This window comes from Durio zibethinus, chromosome 9, assembly GCF_047325235.1.
Source record: "Durio zibethinus cultivar Kanyao isolate XHJ-2024 chromosome 9, ASM4732523v1, whole genome shotgun sequence".
NCBI lineage: Eukaryota > Viridiplantae > Streptophyta > Magnoliopsida > Malvales > Malvaceae > Durio > Durio zibethinus.
In genome coordinates, this window is record NC_143170.1 from 25178734 (window position 1) to 25192508 (window position 13775).

At 27.0% G+C, this 13775-nt stretch overlaps 1 protein-coding gene across 1 annotated transcript; it reads right to left on the bottom strand.

Annotated features, from left to right (window-relative positions):
• Window positions 1–1297: 1297 nt before the first annotated feature.
• On the bottom strand, window positions 1298–2933 carry LOC111317383 (transcription factor PRE3-like). Its single transcript, XM_022919816.2, has 2 exons — window positions 1890–2933; window positions 1298–1451 (listed from the first exon to the last, which is right to left on the bottom strand). Exons 1-2 carry the CDS (start codon window positions 2013–2015, stop codon window positions 1302–1304), a joined length of 276 nt encoding a protein of 91 aa, XP_022775551.2. The 5' UTR covers window positions 2016–2933; the 3' UTR covers window positions 1298–1301.
• Window positions 2934–13775: the final 10842 nt, after the last annotated feature.

A 13775-nucleotide genomic window follows, 5' to 3' on the forward strand; every position in this document is an offset into this window, starting at 1 on the left:
TTTATTAATGAATTGGAAATTTAAAAGTAAGTTAAGGATTCAAAAATTAAGTCTCAAATGAAATGGAATGTCTACAAGAATCATTTGTAATTTCTAATATCTCTTTCATTATTATTTTTCATATATTATCTACACCACCTAGGTTTTATTTACTTTTTCATGTTAAAATTTTTTAGTAAGTGGGCTACTATTAATTAAGGATTTTAATATGTAATAAAACAGGTTGATAAATTTAATCCTATTACGAGACAAGCATGAGAGCCCAAATAATTTAATGTGATTACTAAATATGGACTTTACACATTTTATTGGTCAATGCGGTTTGACAATTGTATAGGCCTTTAACCCAATAAACCTTTAATGGGGAAGTTTCTAAAGTTTTAATATAAATTAGCTAAGATCCTCCCTTCACGTTTAAGTATCAATATCTATCCATTGAGAGCCACTAGTAAGAAAAAAGCAAAGTGAAAGACCTAATCTTTTCAGGAATTAGTGTTGTTTTCAAATATCAATTATATTTAAGCAAATAGATACGTAATATGATTAAATTTAATGTTCTAATTAATAATCACATATGGTTTTTGGGATTTGAAATTATGCTTACATTTCATATAAACAAAAATATTAACAAATAATCTTTTAGGCCTTTTTCCCATGGATGTAGGTCACTATGATCGAAACATGTATTTCTTTATATCTTGTCTTTTTTTAGTACATATTTGGATTCACACAATCATTTTACTCAAAACTTAATATATTTTAGGATTTGATTTTTAAATCTTAAACTAATATTTAATTTGTTTTGGTAACTGCTTAAATTAATTAAATTAAACTCCATATTCACAAATTATAATTTTTAATATGATCTATACACACCGCTAAATATATGTATTTTAACACTAAGATATACCTATTTGATCCCAAGATTTCTTTTAACACTTTGATTTAATAATATACCAACTACCATTCATGATTCAACTAAAATTAATTTACAGAAAAATGCTTTGGTTACGTGGTAGTTTAATATCTTGAAATTGGTGAGTTCATCACGTTTGCACGTTGAGAGAAGCTTGACGAGTGGATCAAGAGTACTTCTCTTATTATATTAATATAAATTCCTTAAATTAACACAGCTTTTGCACATAGATTTTCTACTCATGGCACTTCAACAAGGTTCTTATCTAGCTAGTAACAAAGCCCTAAAAAGGAAAGCATAAAGATAGAAATGCAAAGATAGAGAGAAAGCAGCAACCTATCACAAAAAGTAGTGAACCCCAAAGAATTAATGAGCCTTAATTGATCTATTGCCTCAGCAAACTACGGATTATGGCAGCTTGGGCATTGTCAGTTGTTGCTAGTAGCTCTGATAGTCTCTCACTAAGATCATCAACCTCTCTATGCAAGCTTCTAATGTAGTTGCAAGTCTCTTGTAACACTTTGGCAGCTGAAACCTGTCAAGAATATGTATTATTATATCTTATTTAGTAACCAAAACAAATCCAAACAGCAGCTGGTTTTACCTTCTTATTATTAAATCTTAGTTACTTTGATAAGGTGTAAAAAAATATAACGTTACAACGTTCGACAAATAATTCATAAATAGGTTCGGTTCTTATTCGTTTATATTTAACTTTTAAGTTTAACAAATAATATTTAAGAATTTATTAATTAAATAATCAGATTAGCGAACAAAGCAAAATTCACTAATATTCAGTTCAATTATACCCCTTCTAGGTATTAGGTAAACAAGGTTTTGGTACTTCTTAATTTCTTAAGAGGTTGAAAATCCTCTTTCAGGACCTTAGTAATTAGTTATAGCAAGTTATATAAATATCAAGGTCAACAAAGAAAAAAACTAGGTAGCTAGCTAGCTAGGAGGTTGAAAGTACCTTATCTGAGTGCCTGTTACGAATCTCAGGAAGAAGTTGCTGCAATTTGATAACAAGATCATTGATCTGATCATCAGTTATTCTTGAACCTCCTGATTGCCTTGATCTTGACCTTCTGCTAGACATCTCAATTATTAGGGTGCAATATTGCAAAGTAAGAAGTATATAAATAAATGAAACAACTTAAAAAGGAGATGAGCCTTGCGAGGAATAGAAAGGAGCAGTATTGAGGGAGACAAATAATGGAGGAAGAGATAGTGGTGTGTGCTTCGAAGAAAGAAGAGATAGAGTTAAGTCAAGCAAGTAGTTTGAGGTGTGTTGGGGAGTGGAGAGAAGGCAACTTGCGTGAGAGAAAGGAGGTGCTAAAGCCTTGTATTCAAATAGGGCTTGCGAGGGAGAAAAAAAAAACAAAAACAAAAATACAAAATGAATCAACTCTCTCTGGATACGCCATACTGTCTTTCTTTGGGTCTGTTTCCCACTTTGCTTTCATACTTTAACACTGCTTTAATCTCTCTTTTTCACACACACACAATGAAAGGAGAGAGTTGATTGGTTTTAAGCCAGCTGGTGATCCGTGTTTGTCAGTACTGAGTCAGAGTCCATACGCAATACCACGTAATTTCATTATTTTCATCTCTGTTGAAACTAAAAAAGAAACAAAAAAACAAATCACTTACTGATCATGATCATATTAATTTTAAGGGGAAAATATATGAAAAAGAAATTAAGCAAGGGTAGAGGAAGTGAAGATCGAGGGTAGGGTAATGAGGGTTGACTGGTCAAGTCTAAAAAAAGCAGTAACAGCAACACACCATGTTCTTTGCCTCTCACCACACATGTTATCTTCGAGACCCCCCAGCCTAAGCGTTTCACCGACCCTGTTCCGGGGCAATGTGTTTTATATTCTCAGATCTTACCCCCAAAATTATATAAAAACAAGGGTTTTATTTTATGCATATTTTCTTTCTGATTTTGTAGCTTTCATAGTTCCATTTCATCCATTTTTTAATTATTTTGTGGTTCTCATAGTTGTCAATTCTATGCATTATTGTGCGGTGAATGGCGGTTAAAGCAAAATTCCAAATTGTATCGAGGCTTTAAGTTATAGACCATTTATATGTCGTGGCAAAAACAACAAGATAATCTATAAAGACAAGTCCAAGACGTATCCGAATCTTAACTACATGAACTGTAACTGTATATTAATTCTTTGAGGCCTTTTTGTTAATATTAATTCTATGATCTTAAGGCAGCAGTACCTCCATCATTTAGTCTATTAAATAATCTAACTATTGTTAATAATTTAACACTAAACAGGTTGGCAGATAATTAATTAACAAGGGTTTAGTACGATCTTATTGGAAGAAATCATGTTTAGTACTGAGAATTTGAAAATTTTTAAATAATGTGAGATTGATCCAATCTTGAATGGACCTCGTTATGCTTTGCTGCCGGTCCACTGAATTATATATGAAAAAAAATTCTGCATGATAATGAGTATTGATAAACACGTGCTTCTGACCCGTTAATAGTAAAAAGTAGGTAAAGTTTTGATTAATGATTTTTATCCAATGTAATATTAATATATGAATATTATACACAATCAGTAAATTAAACAACAAAGATGTATCATAAAAATTTTAAATTTAAATATATTTATTTTTTAAGATTTAGGTATGCTTACGTAAGTTTATATGTATGTGACCTTGTATACCTATGTATGCTTATGTATGCTTAATTATAATTAACTTTTTTTCATACTAAATTAAGAAAAAAGAAATTCGTACTTGAAGTTTGGAAATCTTTATATGATCAAGTTCTCAACTGATTGTAATGAAGTTAAGAGCCGATCCACTAGTTTAAACTTTCAACAGGAAATTTCTTAAAAAAAAATTTGAGTACCCACACCATCTTGCAAGATATCTATTAGTAAAAGATTATCAACATTTCCATCTCAACATTAATTGATTCAATGATTGATGTATATATATTTTTTTGTTCCAAGAGTTGAATTCATTTTTTTCCGAAACAAAAATAAAATTCAAATTCAGGTGCTAATGCTTGCTTATGCTTTTTTTTTTTTCGCTTGCTTAGGCTTTATTTGGTGTTAATCTTTAATGTGATGAAAATTCATTCTTCCATTTTTTAAGTATCAAAGACGTTTTGATCCCAAATGAGACTCCTGCAGGGAGATGAATTCCCATCGCCCTATAGGTCATTATAAAATGGACCCTTAAGCCTTAACCCTTTGATCATCATGTTAAACCAGGTTGATAGCAAAATCTTGTACCAGCTGGAGCTTTCTAGAATTAGAAATATATAATAGCGATACTCCTGACTCTATATTATCACTTTGGTGACTTCATGGTCAATTCATCATTTATTCGATAGGCTTAATTAACCCAATAAAATCCATGGTACACATATAATAATACAAAAAGAAAAAAAAGATTCTTTGTCAATTAATAATAAATATAAACAAATTAATAGAGAAACGATATTGCGTCTTTGATGATCAAAGGCTCTGATCAGTTTCAGATGTTAAATATGTAGAGTGAACGAGGATGGAGGGTGCCGGGCGGGAATAGGGAGGTGCTCAGCGTACATCTGGGGACACGTGACCTTGACCAATGGCCAGCGGGGACTGTGCTCAAAGTCACCAGGACTTCTTTTTCTTTAGGTTAAATCTAATGATTTTATATAATATCATGATATAAAAACAATATAAAAAATTTTATAAAATCAACATGATAATTTTAACAACAATCATATATAATTTAAAAAAAAATTTATATTTCATGTTTAATTTATTGATAAGATAAATTTTATATTTTATAAATATTTGATACGAAATAAACAATTGTAATTATATAAATTGTTAAGTATATCTCAATTAGAAACAAAAAAATAGAATATGTAGTAATGAGTTTAGACCAAGTTTTTGAGACTCCAAGAAAGATGTGGAGTGATCATCTTAGCATATGCAACTCTGTACGATTTTTGTTCATATTATTGTATTTATTTATATAAACTTAATATTGCCTTAAACGTAACATGGATTTGTTTATTTCTTGGATGTGGCAAATCTTAATGAAAGGTCTCATTTTCTGTCTTTTGTCTTATGTCTTTCATCTTTAAGTCGGTGAAGGGAGAACTTCGAATGGTGAGCTGAGCTGATTGATTAAGGGGTAGAATTACCTAATTGAGCATGATTATAACCGTCGAAATTAACTGACAGACACTGACCAAAGGGGATGCATGAAGATTGTTTTAGTTCTAATGGGTTAGAAACGTGGGATACTAAGGTAGACGACTAAACACTTTAGAACCTTCCTTCACACCTTAAACACTATAGAACCCGCTGCCTGGCTTGTAGCAGATTTGCAACTCCACCTCCTGTAGACTCGAGAAAATTATCCCATTTGAGCAGCAAAAATGAAAAATGAAAGCATATCTGAGAGCATTTCGCTTGTGGGATGTAATTGAAACAGGAAAAGATTCACTTACCTTAAGAGCAAATCCAACCATTAATGCTCAAATCAAGCAACACAATAAGGAGGTTGCAAAAAATCAAGGTCCTCTTGCATTCACCTAGCTGTATCTCAGATGTGATTTTTACAACGATAATGGCCTGTTAAACGACTAAAAAGGCATAGGACAGACTTAACAGGAGTTCTATCATTGGCATGCTGAGCAGTAACCAGCTTATTAGCAAATATTGAAACAAGATAAATAAATGGATTAATATCATGATCAGTCTCTAAATTATTATAATAAAATGTTCAACTTAGCACTTGAATTTTAAAATTTTTTAATATAATATCTGAATTATAAATATATTAATTAATATAATATTTATTCTTAATATGATTAATTTTAAATAATGATACGTAATGGATAAATAACTTTTTAATCATCACATTAATTAAAAAATTTATAATTTAATTATTATATTAAAGGTTTTTAAATTTTAAATTCACATTAACTATTTAATTATAATTTCGAGATTATTCATTGACATTAATCCTACCCAAATTTCAACACAAGTAATGTAAAATCTATATTTATACTTTAGTAAATTTATTATTATTATTTTTGGTATGGACAATAGATTAGTTTATACCAAAATTTAGGACATTATCGATCGTTGTCACCACACGAAATACTTAACTTTTCACGTTAAAGTACAAAACTTTACAAGATCATTTTAAGTCGGTTTTCTTTAGTTTATACAAAACTATATAAACATTCAAATCTTTTCTTTTTTTTTTAACATTTTTTATAAAAAAAAAAAAGTCGTAATCTCAAAATTACAAGAGACCTAGTAATGTTTTTGATTACTAGGTCTCTTATTATCTACTCTTTTAGATTTTTTGGGTATTATCCCTTTAGATTTTGTCAAGTGTGGCCCAACAACATTCGGAGTTGAATGTCAAGGAGTTGGATCGTTAGAATTCGGAAGATGGGCCTCCTTTTTGTTTCTTATGGACTGATGTTTTGGGACCTATCTTGATCTGAAACCTGCATTGCTTTTCTTCCAACTTTTTAATTTTTGGGAAATGGTGACCAATTAACAATGAATAAAGTTAGAATTCAAAGGGAAATTTGGCAATTTTCTCTATGTGATAATGTGAAGAAACAAAATTGTCTAACCTGATGCAATATAGAGCTACAAACAAGCAAGTAAAAATTCTAGAAAAGAGTGATGATTGCCGGACCCAAAGCTGCTTCTCAAAACAGACAACTTCGAACTCTTATTGAGTTGCGAATTTTCGAAGGAAAAAAAAAAAAAAAGGTACTACCTGAAAACTGCAGAATAATGAATTATATGTCAAATAGAACTTGATTTGATGTCTGCAAAGTCCTTCTTGCTTGGTTTTCATTGATTTTGGAAAGATAGAAAGAAATTTAAAATAAAAAATAAAAACCCACTGAAAGTTTCAAAGAATTAATGCCGTGAAAAATAGGATGCAAAGGTGCTGCCTGAGGGATTCTGAAATTGTGCTTTCATTTTATTTTAGAAAAATTGTACTTAGGATTGGGATTTGCTGCCACTGAGAATTAACGGCCGACATTGATTTTTAATAACTAAATGAATATAAAAGAGATTATAATTTAAAAATAAAAAATTATAATTATTGAAGTTTAAATTTTAAACTTGTCAAAAAATTTTTAGTCTACTTATTACATTCTTAATTTTGAATTGTCTTAATAAAACAAAAGAAGGGTCTAGATAGAAAAGTTTGAACAGGAAAATTAATTATTCAAACTCATATTAGTTGAATCTTGATAATGTAATATAATGCAATGGATGGTCTGAATAGATCTAAAGGTCTAAATTGTCAATCGGTACCGTACTTGCTCTAACCCTTTTTTTTTTTTTTTGTTTCTAATCTGACGGCATAACATTGTAGGTTAGTTTTCAATCTAGAAATTGTCAAAATATGCAAAAGTTAAAAGGCAAAAGCAAGTTGAATATACGCTTTGATGCTAGCACTTCTTCAAAGCAATGCTACAAATATACATAAAGGTGTTTTTTTTATATGAAGAAATAATTAAGGGCTAATTATAAGATTTACAGGTATATTGTTCATGGATTAATTATGTATTGAAGATATATATATGTAAAAGAGTGATAATGAATAGGACGATTAGAGGTATGATAGAAGGAATGGTAAAAAATAATATGATGATCGAAAAATTATATGAAAATATGATTGTTGATAAAAATGAATGACGTAAAAAAGTTTAAATTACAATCTAACTTAATTTTTTTATTTAGTTTTTTAATACAGTCGACTTCAAAATATAAAATATAAGATTTAGTGCGTAGTTATTATTTTTAATTACTAATCTCTCTAACCTTATTATCTAATCTCTTTTAAATTTTTTGGGTATCATCCCTTTAGATGTTGTCAAGTAAGGCCCAATGACATTAGGAGTTGAACTCCAAAGAGTTGGATCATTAGAATTTGTTTCTTGTGGACTGCCCTTTTGGGACCTATCTCGCTCAGAAACCTGCTTTTCTTTTCTTCCAACTTTTTAATTTCGGGAAATGGTGACCAATTAACAATGAATAAAGTTAAAACTCGAAAGGAAAATTGGCAATTTTCTCTATGTGAAGAAATAAAATTGTCTAACCTGATGCAATATAGAGCTACAAACAAGCAAGTAAAAATATGATTGCCGGACCCAAAGCTGCTTTAACTTTGAATTCCCTAATTGAATTGCAAATTATCAATGGAAAAAAAAAAAGTACTTCATTATAACTGCTGAATAATGAATCGTATTCCAAATAGAACTTGATTTGACGTCTGCAGAGTCCTTTTTGCTTGGTTTTCATTGATTTTGAAAGGATTGGAAATAATTTTTTTTTAAAGAAAAAAACATTGATTGTTTCAAAGAATTAATGCTATGGAAAATAGGATCCAAAGATGCTGCCTGAGGGATATTTAAATTGTGCTTTCATTTTATTTTAAAGAAATTATCAAATCAAATATTGTGACAGTAAAATTCAAAATTTGGGTTAACAAATGAAACATATTGTTTAGTATATATTTAAAAATGAAATGAACATGTATTACCTTATTAATTTCATTAATAATTTAATTTCACTAACAACATATCAAATAATCTTCAGAGCAGAGGTTGGCACGTGAGAAATATTTCTTAAGTTAAGGATTAATGGAGAGGCATGCAGGGCAAGCAGCTGCCTCATTCCATTATCAAACAGATTGGGATTTGCTGCCCAGAGAATTAATGGCCGACATTGATTTTTAATAAGTTAAGGGGTATAAAAGAGATTGTAATTTGAAAATAAAAAAATTATAATTTTTTAGATTTAAATTTTAAATTTATCAAATAATTTTTCGTCTACTTATTACATTTTTAATTTTGAATTGTCTTAACCATTGATAAAACAAAATAAGGGTCCTGTTAGAAAAGTTTGAAAAGGAAAATTAATTATTCAAATTCAGGTAAGTTGAATCTTGATAATGTAGTACAATGCAATGTATGGTCCTAATAGATCTAATTGTCCATCGGAAATGTAATTGCTCCAACCTTTTTTTTTTTTTTTAATTTGACGACATAACATTTCTATTATTTTAATTATATATATTTATATAAATAGATGAATTGAATCAAGTTTGAGCTTGATTTTTAAAAAGATAAGCCTAGCTCGACCATGAACATAACTTTTCCCACAATAATAATGTGATGATTAATGAAGGATGTACATTCGCATTCAACATGTGATAATCGATTTATCATATAAGAGAAAAAGAGATGAACTGATTTATAATTTAGCACATACTTTACAACCACGAGCAACATTTTAAACGAAAAATCATTTTCCTTTGTAGCTACGCAATCTCTAAAAAGTTTACCAAATATCATACATATTTACTCCATTTTGGCCGCACGTGTTTTCCAATTTTTTTCATGAATAAGAGCAGCTACCAAATATCGGATTTAAGTCTTGCGATACTCAAATGGGTAATTTAATTTTTTATTCAAATAAAGTTGAAAATAAATATTATATTATTAGTATGAAAATAATAATGAGTATGATTTTAAAATTTTATTAAATATAAGGATTGAAATAAATAATATAATATTTATTTTGTATCTTACCTTAAACATTTATATTTATATGTATTTATATTTATATATATTTAATAAATAAATTTTTTATTAAATAATATAAATTATTATTATTTTAGATTAATTAAAATTAATATTATTTTTATTAAAAATATATTAATATATTTATAAAAAAAATTATCTAAATATACAATATAAAAGTTAAAAAATTTAAAATATATATTTACTTTTATTTCTTTAAAAACTATCAAGATAGAAATTATTTATACTCGTTAAATATTTATAAAAATAAAGATAAAAATAAATTTAAAATATTTATTTAGTATAAATATAAAAATTTAAAAATAAAAATAAATAATATTTTATTCTATCCATATTTTATTTATTGACATCTTTATCTGTCAATAAAATTATGCAAATTCATCAATTTAAAAGTACCATTATCTGCCATACTCATAAGAAAATCTGCACAAAAATTAATTTCTTTATATGCGTGGATAAATAAGTATGGACTTGAGCAGATGCTATGAATCTTTCAATTATAATATTTGGTACAAATTAATGATGTCCTGACCACATACAAAGCATAATTAATTAATAGTACTCGCATTTGAAATATTTTTTAAATTTTTATGTACTAACCATATATGCTTCCATTTCAATTTTTAAGATATTGTTAATTAGTTTGTGTTATTTTCAAGTGAAGTAATTAAATACTGCCATTGACAATATAACCCTTTTATTTTTAATTACTATTTGCTTATCATAGCTTTCATTTAATGTGATCAAAATATCTTGTCGCTGTTCGCCTCAGATCGTACGAAGGAAACGGATCTTGGTGTTGTCATGTTTCCATTATCTAATGTCATGCTTTAACGATCCAATATATATATAATGAGTAAAAATTCATTTATATTAATATATTTTTATATTTTTTTCAATTAAAATTATTTAATTTAAAAATATTATTTTAATTCAAATGAATTATAAATTTAATTTTAATAAAAAAATAAAAATATATAAAAGTTACATTTATATAAGTAAATCTTACTTATTAATGTAAATTTTATATTTTTTATTTTTAAATTAAAATAAAATTTATAACTAAATTGAATCAAAATAATGTTTGTAATTATAATTAGAAAAATATGAAACTTACATTAATATATGTGTCATACCTTATAAATATAAATAATTCATACAAATTGTTTGGACTATTTGTTCGCTTTGACCCATTTCATGGGTTGGAAACTGGCCGATTTTACCCAATCGAGTACTACTAACTACACGTTTATATATGTATCGAAAGGTTTACTGTATGATTTATCATGACTATGTTTTTAATGAAATTGAAAATACATATAAATAAATAAAAGTTACCATCACAATTAAATAACACTAAAACAAGAAAAAAAAATTTTAATCCAACATAAAATCATATATATTGTTAAGCATTTAGATCAATAATTGATGCTCACACTATTCAAAGAGCTTGGTTGAATAATTTTATATAATATCACTGAAATTTCAAAATGAAACACGTTTTATTGGCCAATATTTCGAGTTTCACAAAATTTCAACACAAAAAATTGATAATATCCAAGATATATATATATAGTGACCCATTGATTTATATAACATAAATTAAAGAAAAAGCCCATGATATTTTGATCACATTAAATAGTTTATTGTGGAAATTTATTTCTTATATTGAACTTAATCATTCGTCTGGTAGATATTCATTGATAATAGATTTTTTTAAAGAAGTGTCAAGAAAAAGTAGTGTTTTATTCTTTTAGATGTAGGGTTATTCTCAATTCCATAAAACATTGGTGATTTATCAAAGAGAATCCAAGAAACCAGAATGTTTGCAGCATCTGATGCAATTAAAATTTTCAAAAGGGAGATTATGTTATTTATGTGGCTGTCAATTCATGAAAGCAGAATTCTTGGATTAGCCCTGCCCCCTAGAAATTATAATTAACCACCTAATGCTAGACAAACCCTTTTAAGCATCCATTGAGTTCTAGCCTTTTTTTTCTTTCAAGTAAATAATAATTGGAAGTAGTCCGAAGTGGGTTGATAACGGGTCGGAGCAAGATAATTTTTTGTTCGTCTCAAATTTGATTTAATTTTTAATTCGTTAAATTTAATTTCTATTTAATTTGAATTTTTTTAGAATTTTTTTCATATCAAAATTCGACACGATCCGATAATTTATAAATCATATCCGATATCGATCCAATTCAAAATTAATAAAATATTATTTTTTAAATATAAATATTTAAATATATAATTATATAAATATATATAAATTAAAAATCATTTTTATATAATATCCAGTTGAGTTGGGTCGAGTTTCTCTAAAACTCAAACCTGACCCAATTCTGATTTTTTCTAGCACTATCCGACCCGATTTTATCCAACCCAAAACTCGATTTTTTTTAAAAAAATCATAATCCTATGAGTTAGAATCGGATCGAAATTCGTTGGAAACGAATTAGATTGCTCACCCTAATCCAAAGGGAAGCTTGGATCGACTGCAGCTCTAGTTATTTTATGTGAGAAGAGAAAAAATAATAAAAAATAATTGTACCAAAAAAAGAATTAAAAATTTTGTCTTGTTAATTTGTGACATAAAAAAAATGGAAAATAGATTGAAAATTACATTTTACATGGGCAAAACAGATAAAGAAAACGTTCCAAGAGAAATGTAACAATACCCATGAAAGAGGTAGGTTTTTTTATTCATTCAAACTTCTTCAAAATTTGGTATTGTTGGTAATCTTACATTCTCATTAATACTTAATAATATTGTTGAATTAAACGGGATAGTTTGAAAATAAAAATAATATTAATTAATAAATTTATAATTTAGATATAAATTAAAAAATTTTCAAATTTAAATATTATATTAAATATTTTATTATAATTTAAAAATTATTTATAATATTAAATTTTTATAAGAAAAAAACCTCCGTTGTTAATAATGAAATTATTTTAATTTCCCTGCTTTGAAAATCCAGTCTAATTTATTAGTTTAAGGCAACATAAAATACAAAAAGGTAGTGTTGATATCAAAAAAGCTTGCATCATCATTCATGCAAATTTTAAGAATCTAGTTCTTGAACACGGTACGAATGTAAGGAAAGAGAAAGGGAACAGAAATTTGGAAAAGGAAAAGAAGCTTTTATTTTAAAGTTTAATAGTTGGTATAATATTAGTGTAAATTTTTTATTTTACAAATGATATTTAAAAATTAATACATTTTTTATTTTTATTTTTAATTAATTTTTTTATTTTTAATATATATTAAAGGATATATATCAGTTTCTTAATCTTATTTATAAAATATAAAAATTTCATTATTAATGTACTTGATAATTTTTTATATTTTTTTAATGTTGATTTTTATTTATTATATATACTTTTGAATTTATAAAGAAAATGATAAAAGTCAAATTATTCCTCCGGTTAGCTTAATTCCACGTATCATTTCTACCGTTTATTACTTTGAAAGTTGACTTGATAAGTATTAGGGATATAATCGAGTCGAGTCAATATAATTTGAGCTCGAGTTTGAGTTCGACTCTCAATTCGAGATTCGATATTTGGTTTGAATTCGATCGAGTTTTTTTTTTTTAGCGTGAGTTTGATTCGTGATCGAAATTGAGTTACTCGAATTTGTTCGATTAAGCTTGATTAATATATTAAAATAAGCTCGATTCTTATACTCGATAAAAGTTCGATTATTTATGTTCGAGCTCGAATTCGAGATATTTTATTGATTAAAATAATAAAAAAATTTAAATATAAAAGTTCGATTAGGCTCACGAGCTACTCGAATCGAGTATAAAAATATTGAAACTCGACTCAATCGATAAATCGAACTACTTGAATTCGAGCTCGACTCGATAATAATTAAATCAAATTTAAATTTTATTTAAATCGAATTCGAATAACTTACGAGTATTAATATATTATTTATACTCATAGCAAACATTATCATCGTGGGAATATGTAATTGTCTTTCCCTATCTAATGCGATTTTCCTTCTATAATAAAAAAATATGAATTTAATGAAAATTTTGTTTTAAATTAGTTAGTATGTTATTAAAATTAATGTTTGAAAGTTATTAATTAAAAAAATAATGTGTAATATTTTTTTAGTCAAATTAATATAAAAATAAGAAAGTTTAATAGTAAATTAATAATTTAGAAAAATGTTTAAAAAGTGGCAATTTTCTTTAGGCAAATTTGAACTTTTTTTCTTAAAGC